Consider the following 11,555-nt stretch of genomic DNA (forward strand, 5'->3'; position numbering starts at 1 on the left):
GATCCAAACACCGCATATAATTTTCCACAGCTCGACTTTTTGACTGTGGTTGCCTCCTATGTGCTGGCAGCACAGATGGAGGAATTCAATACATCTATTGTTTTTGAAGCACGAGGCTTTTTGGCAAACCCATTGTCCAGTAAGCATCAACCGACATGTTGATCCTACCAATATGCTGATGCGATGAAGATGGCCATGGAAAGATTTTGAAACTATGAAAGCCTCAGATCCAAACACCGCATATAATTTTTCCACGGCTCGATTTTTTGACTGTGGCTTCCTTCTATGCGCTGGCAACACAGATGGAGGAATTCAAGACATCTTTTGTCACGGTGCCTGATCTAGCAGTCATAGCGACTATGCATTTTTTATTATTGCTAATCATTTTGTTATGGGAAATACCCACCCAAGAGGCTACTACAAAAGAGAACTTTCAGAGGCTACAGTCCGAGCTAGTGTTCGACCTCAACACTGGCTCGCAGTTTCTACAAGTCATGTGGCTATTTCTACATGTCTGAAATCTTTATGCTCACCATATATAGACCTTTGAAGATATGTTTGAGACACCATTTTGGAATCCTATACATCCATTTACCAAATCTCCCATAAACTCTTCAATCGGCATCGTAGCATGAACATTGTCCTTAAGTCTGACATAATGCACCAAACCCGATCCATGGATGGAATATATCGAAAGCAAAAAGGGGACATGTTAAAAGCCGCAATTAACAATTCATGCAAGCACCAGATGTTTTGCAAGATAGAGTGGAGAAGTAAGACAAGATGAGAGGTAGACAATATGAGATCAACCTTGGAGCCGTATGGGCCCAAGTCCTTTTAAAAAGAGAGAGACAGAGAGAGAGAGAGATGTGAGAAAGAACGAACAGGTTTGACCCTCCCTTCAAAAGGTGGGGTGTATAAAAGGCTAAACATTTGACTTTGGTCTTCATTATGTATTGCAAATTTTGGGAATACAAGCTCTCTCGTTCTTTCCATGTTCATGTTGAGTTAAGACTTCTTGCCTTTCCATTATGTGTTGCCTTGTAATTGCCACTTTCTCCCTTCCTCTCCTCCATTACTCCCTCCCCTCCCTTCTCTCCCCCTCCTCCATCTTCACTCTTGTGGAATCACATTGTCACAATCCAGTAGGCACTTGCATGACACAATTGATAGGTTCGTGCTTTGCAAAGCTCTCACAAGGAATTATTCGGGACAGGAGACTCCGTCTACATTCTTGCAAGTTTCCCACAATAAGTGAGTTACCACCGAAGTACACAATGGAATTTTATTTGGCAAATAATTTGATGAGAGGATGGTGATTGAGAGGAGACGATGGCCTCTACATAGAAGATTTTTATATGGATTTCTTTATTGGATAAGAATTGCAAAATGGTATGTAAAGTGGCATGCACATTTATCACCACAATGGTCTAATTGGATCAAACATAGCTTTTTAATGTTTGTACTTATAGATATGTTTAAGTGTAATTTAGCAAAAATAATTCACTTTGTGGAGGAGTAGGGTAAGAAATTCTATATAAGAGTATCTAAATCAACTATTGGACATATAGAATTTACGCATTTCAACATAAAGAAATTATAAGACCTATGATTCAATAGAAATAATAAGACCTATGGAATTTCCTTCCACAAAAGCTAATGAGGGAGTAAGGGATCCCATATCTCTTTTCCTTTTGGTTGTTGAGAAACTACATAAGGCAACCAAACTTAAAGGTGGAAAAAGGAAGCGTTATATTCAAGGATTAAACCAATATTAACTTGGTGAGATTATATGCATATGTTGATCTTGAATTTGAAGATATTGGAGAGAAAATAGAATTACTTCCTTTTTTTATTGCTTCTAAGATAAGTGTACTACCACTTCAGTTCGAGTGAAGTTCTTTCATAAATAAATAGTCTGCCCGGGTTCGTAGTCTATCGTTCGTAGATCATCGGCAATCTTGTTGGGTTCTTTCATTCGTCAAACCTCAGCAAAGATTCGAACATCAGCAAACTTCTGTAGCTTTCTGAGACAGCCTTCCACCCTGCATGCGTCGGATGCACCCCGTCCCAAAAGAAGGCATCTTCCGGACTTGAACATACCGTGTAAAGGGCGTTCCCTTCTGTGTCCACGTCTCCGCAGTTGTAACTGCTGTTGACTGCTTGGCAGCATGGCTCCAAATAATTTCCTATAATGGGCCGAGCAACGTCGGAATGCAACACAAAACAAGATCAAATATACACTAGCGCTGCACAGTGCAAAAACAGGCAACAACTTCGAGAACCTAATCAGGTGCACAAAATTTGACGAAATGGACGAGTAGAAGTATAACAGAAATAAGAATCTCAAGCTTTTTATGACAAGAAATAGGCGGGAGGGCAGCGGCGAATGAGAGAGAGAGAGAGAAAGAGAGAGAGAGAGAGAGAGAGAGAGTACCGAAGTTTCCAAAAGTATCCAAGAACGTGTTGTACTGGTCCATGGAGATAATCTCTATTTCAGATAGATTGCTAAGATTTGCAATTTTTCCGGATAGAAGGGTGTTGTGTAATCTAGCCAACGCATTAAGATCTTCGTAGCAATTCGTGTAATTGTTTGTAGATGTGAGAATTGGAAGACAACCCGCGGGCTCTAAATTCGGAAGGGCAAATGTCCGAAAACCAAGATCATAAATTGCTAAGACGGACTCTTCAATCTGATCTACTACTTCGGGGATGAAACTTTCTAACCCCTGAGAATCGCAAAGACCAGTATTGGATTGTTAGAACTTAGAATGGAAAGACCGTACGTTCTACTACGAAATCGAAAATGAAGCGGAAAACATTTCAAGACACACTTATCCACGCGCGGATGTTTCTGGAAATAAGAAAAGATGAGGAGAAAATAGGCATGTAGCTGAAGGGTCATTATGTCTTTTGTACCTCAGTACCGTTGTTTTTTTCCATGTACGCTATGTAGTCGTTTCCGGCGACTACAAGAAGGACCAAAGAAGTGTCGATAGGCAGTTTGTTTTGTGAACAATTGTCCAAGATCGATTCGAGCTGGTGGATCTGTTGCCCAACGGTGGGATATTTATCTCCTTTTGTGTCAAAAACGCCGCTTCCTCCAAATGCGAGATTGATTCCAGAAGGATAGTCGCATGATTGGAGGTCCAGCTCTCTATAGGTCAAAGGAAGGGTAATGTTGAGGACGGAAGCTGCAGTAAGAGAACTGTTATGGGAATCAGTTGAATAAAAAAGATAACATTTGCCAGTGTTTGCAGTTAGGATTAGTCAGCAGTTGAACAGATGAATCACCAATATAATCTGTCAAAAGCTCTCCATTTGTAAATCGGCCCGCAGGCTCTCCGGGCCAAGTCTGTCCGTAGGGAGGTTTCCAAGGTTGATTTACGCTTGCATCGTCTTTGTCATGGTTCCCCGTGTCTGCATAAGAGTCGCCAAATGCAAACAGGGCAGTAGGCGTCGTGGCTCCATTCACGCTGCCTGCTCGAGGTGATCACAATCCAAATTATTAATTTATTGGAGCGCAGTTTTCTGATATAAACGCATACATGTGGAGATATCCCATAGAAATCTACACGGTTCTGTATCAACGATACGACAGAAAACGAATCCTTGCTAATTCTAAAAGGAAGAAACACAAAGTAGCTACGATTCACGACAATGTAGCTATATTGTATATATATATATTTATTGCAGACAGAAGTAAGAGGGACCGACCGATGAGAGAGAGAGCTGCGAGCAAGAGAACCAGAGCGGAGGAGGCAGGACGTGCTATGCGAATCATCTTGAACATGTGTGGGAGCTGGAAAAGGAGAAGATAAGGTAGTAGAAAATTGTGGCGAGATGGAGAAGGTTAAATAGATGTATAACATCGAGGCGTCAGGAGTGTATGAGAATGGTGCGAATATAATGATAGTGGCATGGATCTCGCCTTGTAACGTGCAGGAGCATATTGGAGGGAATTTGGAGCATAGTACTTTAACCATCGTGGGCTCTGCTTGGTAGTCGGGACAGAGTGTTGAAGGTGAAAGTCCCTTGCTGCAGAACGGATCACGAATCACGATCCTTCAATATGTTTCATAGGGTACGTGAGCTCTGCAACAATCTGTGACCCGTCAATCTTTTCATTAGATACGCGAGCGTAAATTCACAGGGCAATGATCATAGTAACTCATTGATCAACGATCTTACAATGAAACTTGGAATTTGAACTTACTGATCAATCATCTTAACAATGCAAAATTGCAATTTAAAGTAATCAATGATCTTACAATGCAAACTTGCAGATAAAACTCACTGATCAATTGCAAACCTGCTCAGTGCTGTAAACATGCCTGAAGACGAACGTGATACACGTGATATCGTACAAAGTCATCCGAGTCATGACTGCTACGCACAGTACACAACGCGCATGCAATCTGTGATGTTGTTGTTGCACGTATTTTCTATACTCTTTGCTATTTCGTCTGCATCTTCCACTGATCATACATCGCCACCACCCAGTCGATCGTACTGCTTGCTTACTCTCCGCACCTCCTAACGTCTCTCATGTATCCCTGTGCTTTTTTGCTGGATCAGACGTGGATTCCAATCGCTCTGAACCTCCGCGCCTTTCCGTTGATCAGAAGCACCACTCTGAATAACGCATGCCCCACTGTCCAGAGATCACAAGCACCACCCTGTCAACCTCTTCCATCTTTGCAAGCTTTCCATTGGCTATTTGGCTCTCAATGTCCCCGTTATGACAACAATAATTCACGAAGTACTTCCTCACACTAAAACTACAAAAAGCTGCTATCGTACTTTTCCGTGGTAAAGTTTAATGTATTAAAAGGAAAGAAATAATTACAATTCACCTTAAGTGTGGAGGTACTAGCTTTAAACCCACAGCCTTGACAAGGCATTACAAGCTTCATTTTTTTCTCCAAAAAGGGTAGTGAGTGCCCGCAATTCCTGAAGCTTTTTTCCATTGGGATCCTAGATCTAGGTGCTCTGTGGAAGACGATATCGTTCCTATGCTTCCAAATGGTATCTAATACTAGGACTCTAATCACTTGGAGCATTTGATGAGTTAGGTCGTTGTGCTTTTTCTTGTCTCCCAATAAGGCAGTTTTCCATTTGATCTTGACCTGCACATTCATTCTTGCTAATCTTGCCTCTATTTCCTTCCACAGTTCCCGAGCAATTGGGCATTCCCACAGAAGGTACATGTGGGTCTCCCTGAAGTTGTTACAGAGCGGGCACAGTGGTGAAATTCTCGGGTTCCACTTGGCAAGTCTAGCTCTAGTTGGGAGCTTTCCCATTAGAACTCTCCAGACCAAAAAGCTTAGTTTGGAGGAACGAGTCGCTTTCCAGCTTCTCCTCAGCCTCATTAACCATGTGTTTTCTCTGTCCATCGGTGCATGGAATTTCTAGTGGGTTTTTGCTGTCAGCGCAACACCGCTACCTCGTTTTTCTTTGAAATCTTGCAGAGTTAATTTAGGATATTCTTTCCCTGTCTGCCATAAAAATCCCTTGAAGTCTTGTGCCTCCGTGAAAGCGAGGCTCATTGGCCAATCCGGTTTCAAGTTGTTGATTAATCGTTGCATGAACCTCCCTTCTGCTCTGGATAGTTGGTATCTTCTGGTTAGCTGCTCCACATCCATCCATTGTGCTCCTCCTGGATCCCAAATTTGCTTGAAGGTAATCAGTCCTTTACCATACAGCCTAGTTGCCATTCTTGAATTGGCTGCTGCATACACAGTTGGATCTTTTAAAGAATAGTCTATCAGCCATAGGGATCTTCCTAGTGAGGCATCACCCTCCAATTTTTTGCATCCACCCCAGTAGCTTCCCTCTGCTTTAGTCTTCCACAGACGGAGTAATTCTGACAGTATTGCCGATGAGGGGATTCTGAGCTTTCTGTCCGCCAGTATCAGACCTTGCCAAGGTGTTCTGATCCCTCGTGGGGCATTCCTGCCAATGAGGTGTAGTGCCATTTTTGCCCATGGTTGATCACTTCCCAACTGCATTAGTGTCTTTATGCATAGGGCATTATTCTTGTCTTTCATTCGCCTTAGCCCCACTCCTCCTTCCTCTTTTGCTATGAAGAGCAGGTCTACACTAAAGGCATGCCATCTTCCCTCCCAAACGAAATTCTTTATGCCTCTGTCAACTTTCTTCAAACAGTTGTTTGAGAAGGGCATTAGAGATAGAACGTAGACTAACAGTGATTCCAAAACATGCTTGACAACTGTTAGCCTCCCTGTGAGTGAAAGTGTTCTACTCGACCACTTGTCAAGCTTTGTTGAGATTTTTTGGAATGCCCACTCAAATTGGTCTTTTAGGGTCACTCCTACCCAGATCAGGCAGCCAAGGTATCTAATTATATAGCCTTTTGGGACCCAATTGAAGTCGAATCTATCCGCCCACTGTGGCTGATCTGTCCATGAAAGTCAAAGGGCTTCTGTTTTGGTGTTGTTAATTTTTGACCCTTGACACATCTGCAAATTCATTAAAGATCTACATGAACTTTACAATGTTATCCTCGGTCCCCTCTAGGAGGCTTGTGTTGTCCCCTAGAATACTACTTTATTCATTAGACAATCATAAATATAGTGCTTAAAATACGACATACAACTTTGTCACATTGCAAGTTACTTCTTTTTTTAAAGAAAGAACAAAATGCCGAGTATATTAAGAAAGGTCCCGAAGGAGGGAGAGAAAGCAAAAGAGTACAAAACTTGGTCTATGAGTGGGCTAGCCGCCCTTGACCTACACAGCATACAACTACTACATAGTAAAGAAAAAGTGTCATACACCGCTTTTTCTACTTTCGCCCATAGCTCCCTTGCAATCGGGCAGCTCCAGAATAAATGTCAGACAAATTCAATCTCTTACCAAACATAGAGGGACATTGGCTTCGCTTGCATGAACCATCTGGCAATTTTAGCTCTTACCGGCAACCAGTTATTGATTGCCTTCCATAGGATGAATCTCGCTTTGCCAATTGTGCACCCCCGCCACATCTCTTGGAACCTTATGGTCCATCATATTGAGTCCCCATCCGGTGTTTAGCTCCATCGATCTAGGCGAACTCTCCAATAGACATTCATAGATATGCTTGGCGGTCATTTTCCTTGGGCCACGATTCAGGAATTCTATCCAACACCGATTGCACAAGGTCCTTCTCCCCATCTGTCATGGAATACTTGAGTTACATTTGTTTGAATACTCAGCAAGTATTGCGGATCCCAGATATATGTGCAAGTTCTACGGCCTTTCTTGTACAAGGTCCTTGTCCTTCGTTGGTCGTGAAGCGCGAACGGGTCTCCTGTTTGATTAAGCGCCATGCTCCACCACACTGATTCAAGAAGGCACGCATTGCCTCTTAGCCCCTTCTTACCTCTCCATGAGAGCTAGCTCATGCAAGTTTCCAAGGCCCGCACCAATCCTGCAACTAAGTCAGTTCCTACTATCTTGATCGGCTACCACAACAACACAAAGCAACTATAGACGTGCTTGGTAGATGCACAAAATAGCAGGCGTGTCTAAAGGCGTTGCTTTAGTAGAGAAATTACGGGCGCGTCTAAATGCACGGCTAAACGCTAGTCTATTTGCGTGTAAATCACCGCGTCTATTTGCGTGTTTGACCTGAGAAAATACGGGCCCGTCTAACATCCCATTTATTAGCGCGTCTATTTGCGCGTGTATTTGCGCGTTTATTTGCGCATTTACACTGAGACTCAGACGCGTATTTAGACGCGTAAATAAACGCGCTCCAGAGAATACAGAAAGTGAGATTTTGGTGTACATCATTGCTTTCCAAACATTGCCCATGATTACCAAAGCACATAATTTTTTGCAAGCCCACATATACAAGAATTAAGTGAAATGAGGAGAATGAGACAATATGTAAAATAGTTTTGCCAATATCAATTGTGGGGCTACGGTTCAATCTCATCCTCAATGAGATCAACCCTTGCCAAACTATCTACTTCAAAATCCAAACAAGTGTTTAGATCTACAAATACATTCAACCCACTACTACTTGTGCCACTCATGTGCTCATCGAAATCAGCATCTCCAATGGTAGGCTCGTCCTCACGGGTAATGCCGGCCTCAATATCTATATCTCCTATCTCATGATCATCCTCCTCTGTTGTATCACGGTCATCATCACGTCCATGGCCATGATCATCCTCCATACGCTCCATATTAGTAAATATACTATACATCACTTTGGAATGTGGCATAATAGGTATGACATGCCACCATCTATTATTATCCACCATTGGTTGATAGACAACCTAATTCAAACACAAATACAATCATGTTACTTTTCTTGCATCAAATATTTAAAAGCGAGTATTTTTATGTGTGTGCATAGTACCTATTCACATTGTTGCGGTAGTACTAGTGTGTCCTTCCTACTTTGCCAAAACTTTGTGGAGTCAATAGTTACAAAGCCACTTGCATGGCGTTTGATTGTTGCATTAGGGCCTCTTTCCACCACGTCCTTAAACCACTTTACATCCAAAACATACGCAAAGAAGCATCGAAAGTCAAGCATAATGATATCTTGGATTATGCCACAATAATCATCCATGGCTCCATTGGCTCCCTCAAAGCTAGCAATGATGCCACAATCTTGTGTGTTTCTCTTATCATCAATCCGTTGTGTTCGAAAATGCTTGCCCTCACACCATATAGCATTGAACATAGTGCACTACACCAAGAAAAAATCAATTAAATAAGCAATCTAAATTATAAAAAGCTCCTAACTTATGCATAACATTCTATATACCGACCTTGCTCATGCATCCCCTAGCATACTCCCATTCTTCCATTGTGATATGCATCCCCTCGTCTTTCTCTGCTTTCTCCATTTCATCAAGTAGCCTATCCACATGAATATCCTTTGGAAGTGCTCTTAGATGCTGAGGGTATGGCACACGAGATCCGTGGTGTGTACGAAAGAGGGCCCTTTCTTCTTGTCTTCTTGCCTTTGCATCCTCGTATCTCGTCACCCATCTGTTCATCACATCACTATTAAGCACGCAAAAGAGGTTGATACTATTATGCAACTCCGTGTCTATTACTTTGTTGCGTCCTTTTCCTTGAGGCACAATAGAGGTCATCCTTAGGTCTTCATCATCTCTCCATAGTCGTGGGAGAGAGCTATCCACATCAATAAGAAACTCAGAAATATATACAAGTGACTCTTGTACCAACCAACCCTCGGCCATGCTACCTTCGGGTCTTGCATTTTGTCTCACGAAGCCCTTCAAGGTCTTCATGAAGCGCTCGAGGAAGAACAACCATCGTGCATGTATAGTACCGCATATAGCAATCTCATCCACCAAATGTACTATGAGATGTAGTTGGCTTGTGAGAATAGAACGTGGAAATGTCTCCTCCACTAAACAAACCGCCTCCACTGACATAACTCGAGCATTCTCAAGCGTGGTGGGATCTATTTCCTTTGAGCTCACATACATCACAAGCTCGCCCATCTTGTAAATACAATCTTTCACGTCCTTTGATGCACTACGTGAAATGCTAGTAGGTAGTATGAACTGAACCCGCGAGGAGGTGGTTGATTAGTTGCTTATAGCTATTCACTCACAAATTTGAAAGGAAAAAGATATTATGCATATAAAATACTTACTTGGAGCATCTTGTGCCAATCATGAGATTTCAAGCCATATAATTGCTCTACACCTCTTTTCTTGCTCTTTGTAAAGGCTCCCTTCAAACAACATCCAGTGGGAGTACGAATTGTAGTAATAGCGCGCTTCACCGTCGCCATCTCTAGCTTTGATAACATCCATGGTGCTGCACGAGGTAAAAAAACACGCCCATTTGGTCTCTCTTGAGGCCAAGCTTCACGTATCCTCCCTGTGGTACGTAGATCCTCCCTTATGCCTGCCGAATCTCGTGTCCCATTCAAATGCTCCCAAATGGTAGATGCCACATTCTTGAAGATATGCATGGGATCGAGCAGGTGATTGATCTTGAGGTGGGACCAATATGGTAAACGATAAAAGATGGAGTATCTAAACAAAATAAAGTGTTAGCGTGCAATCTTTACTTTCAACCAATATAGCCAATCTTTACTTCCAGCCAGTAGTTACAAACCCTTACCGGCTCATGCCAAGTGGTGGAGGAGTCGTGGAACCGTCCCAAATTCTCATCCAATCTCCCGCGGTGAGTGATTGTGGGAGGACTTCATTCCAAGGGGCAACATATCTAGGATGATCAGGTGGGAGAAATCGATGGTGATTCTCATAGATGACCTTATTCAATGTGTCTGCTCGTGAGGCAACTAGCGAAGGACCACAAACAAGACATGCATGGTAACCCGATGTAGTGAGACCTGAACAATAGATGCAATTAAGAGTGGAAGGTGGGTTTAGGGTGCCACATCCTTTGCCTATTCATAATTAAAAAATGCAATGCTTACCTGAACACTCACCATAGCCTGGGAAGTCATGCATCGTCCACATCAAGATTGCTTTGCAGTTGAAGTCTCGTGACGAGGGAGGCCTGCTCACATCATGCACCTCGATACCTCTCCAAAGTATCTCTAGCTCAGCAATCAAAGGCTTCAAATAAACATCAGGGTTTTTGACTTTATGTTTCCCTGGAATTAGAAGGGACAGCATGACATGTCCTTTCTTAATAGCCATAGAGGGTGGAAGATTGTAATTCACCAATACCACTGGCCATACACTGTAAGACGTGCTTTTGAGACCAAATGGGTTCACACCGTCCATACCCAATCCAAGTCTCAAGCTCCTAGGTTCTTCCTTGAAGCTTGGCCATGTGTCTTCAATATGCTTCCACACAGGAGAGTCCACGGGAGTTCTCCACTTGCCATCAGTTGATCGATGGGAGGAATGCCATGACATGAGCTCTGCAATAGATTTGCACTTGAACATATGTTGGATGCGAGGGATTATGGGAAAATGTCGTAATACCTTACGAGGCACGTCCAAGGTTTTGAGATCTGCTCTATATCTTGCCTCTCCACAAGTAGGACACTCTCTTGCATCCTTATGTAGTCCACGAAACAAAACGCAATCGTTGACACATGCATGGATGCACTTGTAATCTAATCCTCCAAGAGAGATCACATGTTGCCTTGCCATATCTCTTGAGGTCGGTAATTTATTCTCCCTTGGAAGCATTTTACACAATAGCCTGCACGTGAAGACCATAAATGAGGAAAAGCATTCGAGTAATTGACCCACGCGCATAATTCACCATGTTTGCAAAATCGACTTTAAAGCTTACTTGAGTAATGCATTCAAACTTGCATTGCTCCATCCATAGATGGTTTGCAAGTTTAGTAACTCAAGGGAGGCACGTAGAATAGAGAATGTGCACCCCTCAAACAGTGGAGTCGATGCTGTGGTAAAAAGATCATCCTGCTCCATGCTATTATCCCTCCCTTGATGGACATATAAATCCCGCACCATATCATCAAACACCTCCTCCTCCACGGCTTCATGAGGTAATGGCGGAGGGCCACTATCACCATCACTCCATGCATCCGTGACGGTCCCTCCTGA

General features: G+C 42.8%; 1 protein-coding gene across 1 annotated transcript; it reads right to left on the reverse strand.

Moving 5' to 3' along the window:
* Window positions 1-1,659: 1,659 nt before the first annotated feature.
* Window positions 1,660-3,808, reverse strand: LOC147895620 (GDSL esterase/lipase At5g03610-like). The gene is made up of 5 exons (XM_087384153.1): window positions 3,718-3,808; window positions 3,295-3,480; window positions 2,920-3,194; window positions 2,438-2,729; window positions 1,660-2,189 (listed from the first exon to the last, which is right to left on the reverse strand). The coding sequence occupies exons 1-5, from the start codon at window positions 3,791-3,793 to the stop codon at window positions 1,975-1,977; spliced, it is 1,044 nt and encodes a 347-aa protein (XP_087240279.1). The 5' UTR covers window positions 3,794-3,808; the 3' UTR covers window positions 1,660-1,974.
* Window positions 3,809-11,555: the final 7,747 nt, after the last annotated feature.

This window comes from Dipteris shenzhenensis, chromosome 13 (assembly GCF_047967505.1).
Source record: "Dipteris shenzhenensis isolate YYH24624 ecotype China chromosome 13, Dip_SZ_1.0, whole genome shotgun sequence".
NCBI lineage: Eukaryota > Viridiplantae > Streptophyta > Polypodiopsida > Gleicheniales > Dipteridaceae > Dipteris > Dipteris shenzhenensis.

Excerpts from the sequence above, each read along its gene's own strand:
- LOC147895620 (XM_087384153.1), bottom strand. The coding sequence starts at position 3,793 with ATGTTCAAGATGATTCGCATAGCACGTCCTGCCTCCTCCGCTCTGGTT. Across the intron at positions 3,481-3,717 it reads CGCAGCTCTCTCTCTCATCG|GCAGCGTGAATGGAGCCACG; the intron begins GTCGGTCCCTCT and ends CACCTCGAGCAG. Across the intron at positions 3,195-3,294 it reads GCTTTTGACAGATTATATTG|CTTCCGTCCTCAACATTACC; the intron begins GTGATTCATCTG and ends CTCTTACTGCAG.